We start from the raw sequence: 15,600 nt of genomic DNA, 5'->3' as shown, positions 1-15,600 counted from the left end.
ACAGACTCGTAACTTTCAAGCGAACTCTCTTTCTTCTGAACAAACAAACAAACCAACATCACTTCTGAAAAATGATTTTAAAGTCTATAATTACCGAATGAAATTCAGTTGTCTGCGTTATTGAGAGAAATAATTTTGTCTCTCAATAACGATCTCCTCAATCTCTCTAAAAAACACGATTCTGGAGATAAATTTTTCTTTCGTGTTGAATGTTATTCTAATCTAATTATATCTTCGCAGTCACATTAAGAATATTGAAATGATTTGCTTCTGATAATAGAACAATATGGCAAGTTTCATGCTTACGAGTTATTGACATGTATTTCACAAGTGCCCAGGACTAAATTGATAAATGCTGTTAAAAAGAAGCAGTAAAAAATGTAACAATCTAGGTTGAATGATATTCATTCTTTCTTTTCTTTTTTATATTCGATACTTTCAAACAACAGGTGGCTACAAAAAATGCAAAAAAAAAATTAAAAATACAATTAATAATGCACATGAAACTTTGTCCTCCCCATTATTGCCGCTTATTTTATTATGCACACTATGATTGGTAAGATGAAAATGGATAATAAATATTATAAAAACATGAGAAAGACAATCTGTAATCATTCATTATTTTGTTTATTTTTATGCATTTTACCTAAGACGCAGATCCTTGATACACATTATTTTTTAATATAATTTTTTTCATATAAGAACATAAAGCTTCATAGAAACAAATTTTAGTGCTGAAATTTAGTGCTGAATAACCGTTTAAACTTTTAAAAATAGCGAAATGCTAATAGGTGCACGATAGACTTGAAAGCTACTTACAATTTATGACAAGCCATTTTGAAGTAATTAGGGAACTCACTCAAAATTTGGGTGCATGTCATTCTCACTGGATCCAAGATTTTCCTGCTGGGCACGTTTTTACTTTTGGTTACTTACAAAACAATAAAATTAAATGCTTGGCTTAATTTAGTCTCCAGAGTTCATTGTTTAAATCATGCTTGTTAAGAAGAAGGAATAATGTTTGAATGTAGCAACAAAACATTTAGCCAGGAGAAAAAAGCATTTAGATAGCAGATGTAAATAGCAATTTGTATGTATTTTCTTGATTTCTTCGGCGTTTGCGGCCCTTGCCTAAATTGTTTCATAGTACAGACATCATTATAGCTACAAGAAGCTATATTTTCAACGTTCCTCACCCGCCCCATACATCTGCAAGGCTGTGGAGCATTTTTCGAGCAATCTTGAAAAGCTATTTTCCAAAAAACTATGAACAGGTTTGTAGATTGCTTTGCTTGTGTTGAAATCAGAATTCATTCAAACATTCTGATGCAATCTTTATTATTAAATTGTTAAACTTTTATGACCACTGCTTAACTGTTTGCAGTCTACAGTCAAACCTGTTTAAGATGGTCATTCAGGAGAAAGACATAAAGGTTATCTTAAAAAAGAACAGCTACAGCATAAATCTAATCAGTGTATTTACATTACATTGATGTCATTAAAAGTGATTGCCGCATGCAGTGCCGATCGCGAGTAAAGCTACACATCTTTGAGAGTATGAGTACAAATAAATGCGAGTAAAGTAGTTCAGAGTGAGTACAATGCGAGTGCGAGTAAAATAAACTACCTGCAAGTAAATCTTTAAAAAAATATATCATGTTACTCGCGAGTTATATTAAAGAAAAACATAAGACATTAATTTTAATTCACCATTTAATTTTTTTTTAATTTAGTTTATAATTAAAAAATAAATTTTTAAGTTTAACTTTTCTGTCTCTTCTTTAAATGCTTTCGCTACTCTCGTTATGTGAAATAACTTCAAACATGTTCTTTCGCAAACACAGAGTCAGAATGATATCTAATTATAGTTATGGTGATTATTTTTCAACAACCATTGCTTTATAACTCAGACAACAATCTGTATAATTTTAAAATTATTGTTATGTTTTTGTTGGGATGTTTAAATATCGAAGCAACAAAATAATGTGAGGGATTTTTTTTATAAAAAAGAACAGTTTAATGTTTAATGTAATATTTTTTAAAAAAAATCTAAAAATAAAAAATATTTACATCTATAAAAAAATATTTACAAAAAAGTTATTAACTGAAAATGACTGCAACATGCATGATTAATAATTTTTCTTCGTTCTGTTGCTACGTCGTATAAATTCATCAATTGCACGTTGGCAGTCCCTCCATGCACCAGGTGCAGCCATGTTGGTTGGATAAAACTTCCATCAAAAAGCTTTAACAATATCTTGTTTGTAACCATCAATCACAGGTTTTTTAACTCCTCGACAATTTCTTCCTACAAGCTCCTTGTGGTCAAATAATTTAGCCAGCAACAGATGGTCAAAGTTTTTGAAAGATGTCGCCCCTTGTCTCACTTCATTGGCTATAGTGGGAGCTGTGTCCACCTTGTATTTTTTTCTATTTAATCTTTCATTTATTTGAAAATCGTCATCGTCAATATTCGTCCTCTGCATCGCCTTTAGTGGAAACAACCCCTGGACTGAAGGTAATGCTTCGTCACTGTCGTCGATAAAATTTGCAGATAAGGCAATTGCATTCCCTTCCAACGCAGCTATTCGCTTTTCTAATCTTTCTATGATTTGTCGCATAGCAGCACAATCGCACATGCACTGCTTTGTTTGCTCGGGATAATTCGAAAAAAGTGTTGTTCTAACGGCAGGTTTTGATTGCAGAGGTCTGGCTGGTGAAGGTGGAGAAAAAGGTAGGTCGGAAAGAATAGAAGTGGATAGTGTCGAAGTAGGTGGCGAAAATGATGGCAGTGGTTTTCCAGGTGAAACCAATAACTTTAGAAAGGAGAATGTGTTTTCAACTTCATCGTTTTGCGTCTTCATCTTTTTACAATTTAATATCTCTTGCAAAAAAATTAAATGTGTTCACGCGCGTATTACTTTGACTTTAAAAACTACTTACGTGAGTACACTCGCGAGTAAAAATATAATTAATCATTGAGAGTATGATTAACAAAAATGCGAGTAATATCATTTTAGTTGTACTCGCGTTGTACTCGGGAGTGAATTACTCGCACTCTCACTGTTTAATTTTTGTACTCTTACTCTCGAAAATGTGTAGCTTTACTCGCGATCGGCACTGTAGGATCACAAGTTGATTGTTAAAAATTAAATATGGTGTTTTAATGTCTTAACACAGAATGTGTCAAAAACAAAGCTGTATGTTAAAAATTGACTGTTGACTGCATTGAGAAGGTGACTACACAGTAGCATTTGTACTAAAACATGCATATAAGGTCAGTAGTGGCTGCAATAGAGAGGTTGTTGAGGTGAGGGGGAAGGAGGTTTTGACTGTAAGTTGAAATTCGAAAATGTATTTCAATCTGTAGTTTAGTATATCCTTTTTGCATTAAAGTTTTGTTTCTGAATCAGTTTAGCAAATTTTGTGCTTACTGTTTTATAAGAACTGTTGATGATGTTTATAAATGTTAAATTTAAAGGTTATCTATTTACCTGTATGATTATTTTTATACAGATAAAGTTTTCGGCAAAAATGTAAGTACGTCTATGGTCTACAATGAAATGGGAAAACCACTTGTTGAGAAAGCCATGGAAGGTTTCAACGGTGAGTATTTGAAGCTTATGCCAGCAGTATCAATGGTACACCTTGGCTCGAAAGTGGCCACAAGTCCATCAACATTTATGTGCACATCTTTTGACTGATCAGTGCTACGCTGTCAAAAGTTCTGTGTCTGCTATTGCTAGTGCTGGCACGTGTAAAGTGTACTTTACTTTAACGTTGGTTTAAGCTTCTAAATTTGGCATTGCAACAGTCCTTTACCATTAAAGGGAGTGAAAAATGAAAAACCCTTTTCAGTGATAACATTTACCATACAAAGTACTATAGAGTGACAATTGATTATCCCTTTGCTAAAATATCTGATCTATAATAAGTCACAAATAAACCAATGGGTGAGCTATTAATTATTGCCGTTTTGCTGTTGTATAGGTACTTTGTTTGCTTATGGTCAAACTGCATCTGGAAAAACACATACAATCATGGGTGATGCTTCTGAACCAGGGATCGTCCCTTTGGCTGTTCAGGATGTGTTTAATCATATCAATGAGGTACATTATTAACAGTGTCTTGTCTGGTGTTTTCTTTGTTTCTATTTGGCAAGAGGTCAGTAAGTACAGAGTTTTAAAAATCCAATTGATAAGCACAATTCTGTTTTTGAAACTAGTAAATTCTGTTTTGAATTCTGAGATATCTATATTTTTTGAACCAACTTACTGTCCATAAGCCAAAGATGGTAGCTCTCAGTAGAAGTCAGTAAATTCCAATAGATACTTTCATGGACTAATAACTTTATTTATTTATATTTTTGCACTTTTGCCCTATTAAATGTTTTTTATCCTATGCTATTTTTTGTTAAGTATATTTTTGTTTTTTAGCAACCTGATCGTGAGTTCTTGTTGCGTGCGTCATACATAGAAATCTACAATGAGGTTAGTTAATTTTAAGTAAATGGTAAGTTATGCCAGGGTTGCTGCAGCTCCAAAATTCTCCTTAATTTTGAAAAGTCTCCTCAAATCTCCAAGATTAGATTTTTAACAACTTTCTCCTTAAATCTACTCTACTTCATTTTTACAAGACTATATGGTAAGTATTCTTTACTCATGAAATTACCTTGAAAATCTCTTTAAATATTTTCAATTTATATGGAAAATATATCCTCATATCCCCACATTTTATTCTAAAAAATAATGTCATCTCAAAAAAGGCTGAAAATTTTCATCAAAAGACCTCAAATCTCCCTATTAGACTCTAAAAAAGTGGCAACGCTGTATGCCTTAATACAATTGTTTTCATCATTTTCATCAAATTTTTGATTTTTGTATTATTGGAAAGCTTATAATTCATAGTATTTATTTTAAATAAATATTATTTTTAACAGAAGAAAGATGAAAAAGAGAAATAACCAACAAACATTTTTTCCCAGTTCTTTAAAATATAATTTCAATATAATTTTAAAATTTCATTATCTCTAAAACAATTAGTGCTCAAAGCGTCTACTCTTTAGGCTAAAAGGTACAAGCATTTATGAATATTGTGACAAAACTAAAATATTTTTGTTCTAGGCATACTAAGCTCTCTAACGATGTTTATTGTTTCTTAATAATGAATTGTTAAGATTATCAAAGTTTAACAGGAAAAAGTACCACAGAGGCGTACAAAAAACAACTTTTTAATGAAAATTGGAAGGTAGACCTTAAAATGCAAAACAGTGAGGCTATTTTAGTACTTAAATGGAGTAGATTTCAATAGTAATTTTTATGTGCCTGTACCTCTTAGGCTCGCAAAAGAAACAAATCGAAAAAGGTGTTCGAACATTTTTTTAACTTCATTCCGGTTTATTTTATATAGGAAATTTATCTGGTTTTCAGAAAATGTATACTTTTTACATGCTTCTCAGAGTTTGAATTGTGAATATAAATTCGGTTTGCAGAAATTTGGTGACTGTAGAGAAGAAAACTTGTTTGCAGTTGTAGTCTTGTCATTCATCCTTTGTTATTGGTTATTTTGTTGCAACTATGATAGAATACATAGGTGATACAAACAATTGATAACAAAATGAGATTCACAATTTCAAGATTTTTGTAGTGATTTGCATTTTAGCAAATATAGACAGTATTCTTAACATAGGCAATAACTGTTTCATGTATTCTTAAACAAGATTGATCCTTTTATGTCTAAACTTTGTTCAGAATTGCACTTTTTACTTTCTTTTCCTTTCTTTAAATAACTACGTTTGTAGGAAATTACAGATTTGGTTGGTAACAAAAGGGGGATAAAGGTACGAAACAACTGTGACAACGAAATTGTCATTGATAATCTGACTGAACAAACAATTATTTCCTATGAAGAGGCAATGGAACTTATAAACAAAGGGATTAGTAAGTTGATTTTTAAATATCGAGTTAACAGCTTTCTTATTCTTGGAAAGTTTCGTTATTTCTTAAAGATGAGTAAAATTCTTCTTTGTTTAGGGAATCGCAAAATTGGAACAACTAACATGAATGAACGAAGTAGTAGATCACATGTTATTTTTAGACTTGTAAGTAATTATAACACTGTAAGATCCTACTTCATGAAGTGTTGTATTTGTGAACCTAGTACAAAAAACACATTTTTCTTAGTATCTTTTTGTTGCAACAAGAGTTTTCAATTGTATGTGATTTGATTCTTTTTTTATCTTTGTACAAATACCAGCATAATATGCTTATCAGTGATTTGTAAAAATAAAACAACACAGTGTTGTTTCTTAATTTGTTGTGTTTTACGTATGATGAAATATTTTATCAAATAGTAAATATAAGTGTCATCTTTTTTTAAAAGTTTGTGTGTAAACTAACTAAACTAACAGACAACTACAATTTACAGAAAAGTTAACATTTATTTCGTGTTAGACTTGCATAGGGTAACATGTGATGGGCAGTACATAATCTCAAGCTTGCAAAAAAGTTTCTTAACTTTTTGACTCAATAAGCTGCACTTGAAAAAGTTTTGTCAAATTTTAGAGTTCTTAGTAAAGATTTCTTAAAAATAACATATTTAGTGAAAAAAATGCACCAATATAATTACATCTTTAGGAATTACCACAAGAAATTGATTGCAAGCAGTCTGACTAAAAATATTTAGAGCTTTTTATTTATTGCTTTCCTGGCTGTCCTAGTAATGCCTAGCATACATACGATTACAAAAATTAGCTATATTAAAAGCTTGAGATCGTTTAGGTGATGGAAAGTCGTCAGTTACCAGATGAGTTGAACATGTCAGAATGTGATGGTGCAGTCATTGTGTCACAATTAGTAAGTGGGCTTACTTTCTTATTGAAAAAAATTTGAATGATATTAATAGTGTTCTGATAAAAAATGTGTAAACATTTTTTGTGCATTTATATCTCAAATAGCCGATAATGACACGTAAAACAATAATTGTGTCTGGAAAAATCAAAAACTTTTTCTGATTATTTGATAAAGAATCTTTTTTGTGCATCAAATTAAACTGTCAATTTAAATTGGAAGTGCATTGCCCGCTTAAAGCTTACCCTATTGATAATTTTTTAAAATCTAAATGGACTCAATATTTGTTTGGGTTTAACAATGTTACGTCCTTTTTAACAAATTTGTGCTTATGCTTGAGATTATAAAAAAGTATTTGTTCTGTTATTTGCTTGCATTTAATTGTGGTAACTTTCGGAAAGTGACGTAGTGAAGTATGCAAGAAAAACAAAACTTCCTATAAATTTTGAAATGAAAACCCTTTTGTGTTACCTTATATTTTTGTCATGACCAAAGTAAAAAGATCTTTTGTGTTTACACAGCTATGAGCCTTGGGACTAAGTGCATTCTTTTAATTCGTTTTATTATTTTGAGTTGTAAAGTTAAAAACCGAATAATAGGTTTATGACATAATAATATCCTGCAAAAATATGAGCAAAAATGGTATTTTTTCAACAGCTTACCTATCTTCTTCTGTCTGCTTTTAAAGCTTTTTTAAAGCTTTTTATTATTTCGTCCACATAAAATAAACGTTTAACAAAGCTAACAGCTTCTGCCCATGTGTAAATAAATATAAAAGCACCTGTGATGTTACAACTATAATGATGGTTGCTTGTAAAACATGATTTAAAAGGTGTTTGAAAGAGAAAGCAAGAGTTTTGTGAAAATAATTTTGTTTCCACTACTTTGTATTTTAACGTCTGTTCTCCTTTAATCACATTTTAGAATTTAGTGGATCTTGCTGGTTCAGAAAGAGTTGCTCAAACTGGAGCCCAAGGTTAGCTTTTGTTTGATGTTTGTTTTTGTTTTATCTGCAAGTTGGTTGTAATTATCAATTTTTAAGGTCAATAAAAATATGTTTTAGGAATTCGTTTAAAGGAATCAGCATTTATCAATACAAGTTTGATGACCCTAGGCGTTGTCATCAGAAAACTAAGCGAAAATGACGGGTAAGAACCCTATAAGATCATGTAGGGAGTGACCACATGTTATGGATTTTGTCAAACATCATGTAATTGGATTTGTTTTGTTTAGTCTGAAGAAATGTATGCCCTTGTTTTGAGAAAAAAGAAAGTCAGAAAATGTTTTTATGTAATGATGTTTTCATATTTTGATGACTGCAAATTTGCGATTTAGCATATTTCTTGTTGTTATGGTGATCAGATGAGTTGTTTCAACTCGAACTAACTATTGTTCTCTATTTCCTCAACATGCCATTGCGATTGCAGGAATTTTTATTCTATTTAGAATCTCGGAAATATTTTGAAGAATCTTTTATAGAAATCCTGGAAAGTCATGAACTTTTTTTCAAACGATTTGTGACATTTCTTTTTTGTCTAAATTAGTTAAGGGAAACTTTTCTTAAACACTGATAACAATAACTTCATGGATATCTCCTCCTCCATAAATCGAATGGTGGACAAAAAAAACAACAGAATATAAAAAAGCCATGAAGATATACTAGCTGACTATGTGTGCACACTAAGGAGAAAGTTGGTTTATCAAATTGAAACTATTTTTTCAGTTGGCTGAAAATTAGGACAAAGGATTAAACTAGTTTCACCAGGAATACCTTGGAAGTCTTATAAAAAACAGGAAATTTTAATGTTTTCCTGATTTTTAACTATTCTCTTATCAACATTTTCCACTCGTTAGTCAATGGGATATCTAGTAAACAATGCGCAGGCAGATAAACCTAAAATACACCATAGTATTCATTCCCTTTTACACTTTTACAATTTTATTTTATTTGATTCTAATGTTTGATTCCAATGTTTGATTTAATTTAGTCATGTACCTTATCGTGATTCGAAATTAACACGAATCTTGCAGAACTCGCTTGGTGGTAATGCTCGAACATCAATTATTTGTACTGTATCGCCTGTTGTTTTTGAGGAGACAGATCAAACACTAAAGGTATATTGGAGCTACATGTAAATTGTTATCCAGTGCTATTACCGATAGCATTATATTTCTATTGTAGTGACTATACACAACAAGTTTGTGCTACATTTTCATAATGGCAGACAACAACAGTCACATTTGCTGCCACACACAAAATAATGTATCAAGGACAGGAAAAGTGCTGCTTGCAAAACTTTAATCATATGTCACTTTCAAGAAAGAAAATTCACAGTGGTTTTACTAAAAAACAAAACAATTTTAGTGAAATAAAAAAAATGTAAAGTGGAATTCGAGAAAAAATGAATGTTTCCATGAAATAAAAAAAAAATTTAACACAATATGAAATTGTACAAAAGGAAAGCTCTAATGGAATGGGTAAACATAAGTTTATAAAGTGTGAAAAGTGTTAAAGGTCGGAGTTGAACTTATGAGTAGAATTCGATAACTGTAACTTGAAACCAGGAAGTTTGAATTGCATTAGTTCGAATTCCACTTTGTCCGAAAATTTAGTTAACATTTGGATATATTTAGTATGTTTTTAAATTTATTTAAATTTCGATAGTTGTCATTTTGAGTGAAAAAGAGAAGAAGTAGATAGCAACTGTTTTTGTTAAATTTTGTAGCCGCATTAAGCATATAGTTTTGTATTTTTAATATATTTTTTTTCTTAGTTTGCAGGTCGTGCGAAAAATGTTAAAAATAAGCCCAAAATTAATGAGGTAGGTCATCTTTCTTTAGGTTGGATTTTTACACACTTTTCTTTTATAAGAAAAATGTTTTTATCAATACAAGACAAGATCCTTCAGAAAAAAAAGCAACTGGGAAGAAACAGTAAGCTTTAAGTGAGTTAAAGGACAAACAAAAAGAAAAACAACAGGGATTATAGAAACAGAAATGGTTTTTAAGACTCTCCTTCTTCTAAAGTTATACAATGGCAAACAAGTTTTTTTTCAATTGGTGCACCAGTTAAACTAAACAGGAAAACAAATAAATTTAGGATTTCTAAGTAGTTAACCAATAAGCAACAAGTAAGCAACAGTTAAAAAACATGTAATCTTATAATATTTATTATTGATCTAAAAAACCTACCCATATTTTGCTTGATAAAAATTATTTTTAGTGAATACCTTCTCAGTATCTTTATAAAATTAAATTACTTTTATATCTTGCAAGACATCAATTTATGATTTAGTAATTCTATTCTTGAATTTGTGTTTTTTTAAATATGTTACTTCTAAGCAACGTATATATAACCAACAAGTATGTGTTATAGTGTCAGACCCTATCCTGTGCAGAAGGTCTTGGGTTTAGACCCTAGCTGAGACATGCCAGAGACTATAAAAAGTGCGAATCAATCCTGTCTGTGTAGCATTCAGTAGGAGAATAGGGTTGATATTTTAGGTGATTGTCTAGTTAAGCGATTATTGTGCTTTTGTTTATATTATTTTGTTTATTTCACTGATATTTTCAATACTTCAGGTGCTTGATGGAGACACTATGTTACGTCGACAAATGAATGAAATAAGAAATTTAAAAAAGAAGATTCAGGAAGTAAGTTGTCTTTGTGATTATGGTTACATACCAGAGTTCCAATTAGTAATTCTTGATTCGGGAAGTGGCTGTTTCCACGTGATTTCAAATCAAAATCTCGAGTTGTTAAAAAACATTTAGCTACGTACCGAAAGCTTTTAAATGCATGACTGAGATCTTAATAAGCAGGTATTTCATTATTTTATACAAACAGAGTTTCCTCAGTAGGCTAGATACATTCTTAATGTTTAAAACTAAACAATACATTCTTTTTACAACAAACAATTCACTTGTAACACGGGGAGAAACTGATGTCGTTCTGAAATATTTCTTGCTAATCAAGATGGTTCTTACTTTCTAGTTCCAATTTAAACCGTAAGCATATACTACTAATAAGCCATTTTTCTAAATAGGATTATTGCTAATGATTTGTGACGAAAAATATTGCATCTGGGGTTTGTTTTCGGGGACTGACTATATTTATTTATTTGGAACTTTTTATCTCTAGTTGGAAGGTGGTGCTATGCATGCTGAAATGATAATGGAAAAAGACATGGTAAGATTACTTTGCAGCTGTCCTCTGTATAAAACCTGCCCAACTGTATTTAGATAGGTTGTCAGTAAGACATCAAGATTTATAAACATTTTCTTACCAGTGTTAAATTTATAGACTATTTTTAACATAAATGTATCTACTTGCTAGATTTTAAGATATAAATCCATGTAAGATTTAAAATAGTTTATCAATATCACGCACCCAATTTCTGTAGTTAAATCCATAGTAAATGGTAATTACCTAAAGTAAAAGTCTGGAGCTATTTTTCTTTTGTTGTGTAAGACTCTCCAAAGTTTAAGTAGTCTACGGTATACATGAAAAGGCAAGCACTTGTTTTATTAGGCATACAGGAAAGGTAGTACCTTGGATCCTGGGACTCTAGACGGTGGGATCCAGGACAAAGGTGAATTTTTTTTTAACTTAAATATTCGAAAGACCAGATTAATATCTCAGCATACGGAAAAGGTGAGATCAGGTGTTCCATTCCTAGTACACGTCTATAGCTATGCCTACATGACATGCCTTTTTATATAGTTTCTTTTGTGTAGGTGACAAAAAAAATATATAAGTAAATGCACAGAGCTTTTTAAATGTATTTTACTGTACTCATGTGGCAATTTTGTTTTAAAACTTAATTGTTTAGAGTAGTGTTTTATTTACCCAGGAGTCCCAGCTTTATTTACCACCAGGTAATTGGAGCAGCATTCTATTTTAATTTCCTTAAATTCAAGACAACTAAGTTATCTAGGACTACCAAATTTTTCCTTAAATTTTAACTTCAAATCATGCCTAACACGCAATGTAAAGCCAACACTAGTTGCCTAGACAGAAGTACAGAAGAAAATGTGTACAGAAGAAAATTCTGAGTTTACAGAAAACACAAATAGTCTAGACACAAGTAGTTTAGCAACAAGAGAATAGCCATGAGAGTGTGACTTTCCTTATCCTCAGGAAATCAAAGAAATAAGGGGTTGACTCCATTGTCCTCACAAAAAGCTTAAATAACTAGGCTAACAAGATAAAGATGCACGGAAAGAATAGAAAAGAGTTTCTTGCCTTGTAAGACAATTAGGGCAGAGAAGTGTAAGAATAATACATATTTAGACAGCTACTAGCTACTGTAGCTTATCAGTACTAATTTTTTAGTGAATATGAAAAAAATCACTTTTTACCATTGTATCTTTATTTATTTTATTTAGAAATAACTTCTTGTGAAATAACCTCTTGTGAAAACCCTACATTGGGTCCTCTCTTTGCTATATCCAAATTTAATCTGTTAAGCCACGAGCAGATGTTAACTGATTTTGATGGTTAAAAAACAAGTTAATTTTATTTGAAATAGTATAGAAATCTTTATATTTTTTTACAAATCTGTATTGTTTTTCGAGATTTTGGAATCAGAAGTTGCACTAATTACACATTATTAATTATCTTTGAATGAGTTGTTGTACCTGTATCTTGATAACCAATAAAGATTTTTCAAAAAAAATAAAAAAAATCTTGAGCAACTTAAAAGGTCGTTTATATGAGCTCAACCTGTGTTCAAATGTGAAGTAAGCTAATATGAAATCACCTAAATAAAAAGGTGTGTGGTTGATCATACCCAAAGCTGTGTCAAAAATGTGCACAGGTGTGGACACGTTATTGCATGCCTTATTTGACCAGGCTTGAATAAAGTGCTGATATGTTGCCCACATTGAGGTCATGAAAAGGTTCTTTAATTCAATTATTGAAAGTGTATTAAATTGGAACTCAATCTTGTTCCTTTGAAGTTGCTAGGTTTAATGAGATGGTAGGTTTAACGTCTGTTATCTGTTTTTATTTTTAGATGCTTGCTGAACAAAAAACCTATCGTCAAAAAATTGTAAGGAAATACAACTTTTTGCCCTTTGCATGCCTTAATTTTTTTTACATTCTCAGGAAAAACTACACATATAAATCGAAAATTGCTTATAGTTCTATACCTAGAAATAAATATTCCTTCAATTTTTTAAAAATTAAGTTACAAAACTAGGCATAAACTAGTATGTGTCGCACCAGTGTGTCAGTACTTATATACTGGTGTGACCGCCAGGCAACTTTTTCCTTGTTTAAATAGGATGAGTTAATATGTTTAATGAATAACAATCTACACGCATGAAGCTGCTCCACTCCATTAACATTGAAAACTCGTCCTGCGTAGCAACTGATGGAGATCATCTTAAACATACATGTTTAAGGACTTAGGATCTTAGGTTCTCTGGTTAGATCCAAAAATTTTGCTGATGTCAGCACATCTAATTTGACTCCTTTTGATATGAATTGTCCCTTAATGGGTACTTTGTGGTATGTACAACTAGTGATTTTTTGACGTTGATTACTTTGCCTACACTCCTGTCAAAGTAAAATTTTTACCTTGTAGCCTACTAGCTGCAAATCACTGATCAGGTACTTTTGACTATTAAAGAATAGCATGGTGACCACAGCCCTGGAAATTCCTGGAAATAGCTAAGTCAAGGATTGTAGGCTATTTCATAGTGAAAACCAACATTTGAAAAGGTTTATGAGATAAAACAAGCATCCTGAAACTGAAATCATGTTTTTTTATTAAAGTTTGCAATAAAGAAATGAGTATTATACTGCAAAATTTTGTACCTTTTCTAAAATTTAATGCTGCAAGTTAAAAAATTAATTTAGAATTTCGATTTACAATTGCTTATTTCTGTCATCAGCTTTTACAACAATATGCCTGATTATTTTAACGCTGTTAACTTTTTTATATATATATTTTTCAGGAAGAGCAACAGAGTAGAATATCAAAACTATTGAAAGAAATTGTATGTTCTGGTCCTGGTAGAAGAAAAGCAGTGAGAATTTTTTAGATCTTATAGTGTTGTTGCATCAAAAGCCAACAGTTTCTAAAATTGGCCTAGGAGGGCCGAGGGGCGAGGGTGGGGCTTAATGAAGCAGATTCATTATAAATCATAAGTACATGATTTCAAATTTTGAAAATTGAATAAGAAGATATGTTTATTTCTATTAGAAATTGTTTACTTGATCCCTCCCTTAATAGGTGGTCACAGTCAAAAATTAATTGCGACATTTATTTTTAAGTGGACAAATCAGGTTACCATAGGAAACACATTTCTACATCAAAGGCAATAAACTTCGCTATCTTTTGGTGAAAAGTCACCTAAAAATACGGTTGAAAATCTTATTATGGGAAATTAAGGTCACCCTAACAAGTTTACTTTTTTTAGTGCCTTATAATTTTGTAATTGAAATAGATATAAAGAAAATTTTTTTCCATAAAGGATAGAATATTCTTTTCGCAGTTAAAAAGTGAGTTGGCTATTTGATTTGAAAATTTAAATTTAAATTTACTTTCTAGTTAGTCTGCTTTAAATGAAAGATAAATGTAAGCACAAACTATTTTACAATAAGAATTCTCGGTGTTCAAACTTTTACAGCAGAGAAAGCAAAACTTTTATCTCATTATTAAGTTTTTTATGTTGTTAAAAAAAACCTAAGAGTTTGCAACCTAAAACTGTTCCTAACTCAAAATAGCAAAAAATAATTTGTAAAAAATTGTGTTGTCAGTAAAGTTTTATATGTTTTTTAATGTTACAAATTTTTACTATGACCTGGCATTTATCACCTTGTTCATCCTGCACATTCTTGCTAGCAATTTTTCAATAAGTTGTGGTGCTTTAAATTAAATTGTCATTTTTTTTGTGCAAGCCCAGTATTGTTTTCTTTGAAACTTTTATGGGACATAGCTATTTTTCTTAACTTGTAGATTGTTGGTTCTAAAACATCCCGGCGTCAGACTTGGTGTCCTGGTGGTTTAACTCAACTACGAAGCCTTTCTGAGACAGAACTCAATCAGAAGGCGAAAAGTTTAAATCCAAACAGAACAATCAGTAAAATAAGTGAGAATCCAGATAACTCTGTTGTTGGTGAACAGCTTAGAGATATCTCCAGTAAGAATTTTTCCAGATGTATTATATTAATAAGTATTGGGCCAATCATAGACACCTGAAAAGAACATCAGCTAAAAAACAATTCCAATTGGGGGTTTCTAGTGTTAGTGTTAGTTTTTTTTTTATCTGTTAAAAGTAAGAAACGAATCTAAAAAAAATTTTAAATTTGTTTTTGAAAAAATAATTTTTGGGTTATCCATAATTACCTGCGAAAGGTGACAGTTGCTATAGAAACAAAAGTATAGTATAATAAAGTGGAGTACTGTATAGTATAAGATCATGAATATAAGGAATATTGTGGTTGATATTTTGTATCGGTTGTGTTTTTATTTATTTCTCTAGTCGATACAGATTTGGATTCAACTCAAGCATTTGAAAAGCTAGAATATGGGTTGCTACAGAAAGAATTTGACGAATACAGAGGTAAATTGTTTGCCTTAAAAAAGTTTTAGGCGTTACTGTTTTTGTGTTGATAGGCAATGTAAAAACATAATTTTAATTGGCTTAATTTCTGTTTAAAAATTAAAATTACAGATAAGCATATATTGAGGAATATGTTGTGAGAAACATACACATGTTAAAATCCCCCAAAAAGAGAGGG

General features: G+C 31.0%; 1 protein-coding gene across 1 annotated transcript in view; it reads left to right on the top strand.

The window, feature by feature from the left end:
* The window catches only part of LOC130656327 (uncharacterized), a 32,892-nt gene that overhangs the window by 2,940 nt on the left and 14,352 nt on the right, over positions 1-15,600 (top strand). Inside the window, exons 3-18 of the mRNA XM_057459157.1 lie at positions 3,517-3,606; positions 3,991-4,109; positions 4,437-4,490; positions 5,801-5,939; positions 6,033-6,100; positions 6,780-6,854; positions 7,773-7,824; positions 7,912-7,996; positions 8,837-8,963; positions 9,623-9,670; positions 10,431-10,502; positions 10,990-11,037; positions 12,866-12,901; positions 13,812-13,883; positions 14,816-14,999; positions 15,342-15,422. Of these exons, the coding sequence (XP_057315140.1) occupies positions 3,517-3,606; positions 3,991-4,109; positions 4,437-4,490; positions 5,801-5,939; positions 6,033-6,100; positions 6,780-6,854; positions 7,773-7,824; positions 7,912-7,996; positions 8,837-8,963; positions 9,623-9,670; positions 10,431-10,502; positions 10,990-11,037; positions 12,866-12,901; positions 13,812-13,883; positions 14,816-14,999; positions 15,342-15,422 (1,350 nt within the window). The remainder of the gene's footprint in view (positions 1-3,516; positions 3,607-3,990; positions 4,110-4,436; positions 4,491-5,800; positions 5,940-6,032; positions 6,101-6,779; positions 6,855-7,772; positions 7,825-7,911; positions 7,997-8,836; positions 8,964-9,622; positions 9,671-10,430; positions 10,503-10,989; positions 11,038-12,865; positions 12,902-13,811; positions 13,884-14,815; positions 15,000-15,341; positions 15,423-15,600) is intronic.

The sequence above is a fragment of the Hydractinia symbiolongicarpus genome, chromosome 9 (assembly GCF_029227915.1).
Source record: "Hydractinia symbiolongicarpus strain clone_291-10 chromosome 9, HSymV2.1, whole genome shotgun sequence".
Taxonomy (NCBI): Eukaryota; Metazoa; Cnidaria; class Hydrozoa; order Anthoathecata; family Hydractiniidae; genus Hydractinia; species Hydractinia symbiolongicarpus.
The sequence above is the reverse complement of the archived record's forward strand: the minus strand, read 5'-3'. Positions and strand labels throughout refer to the sequence as shown.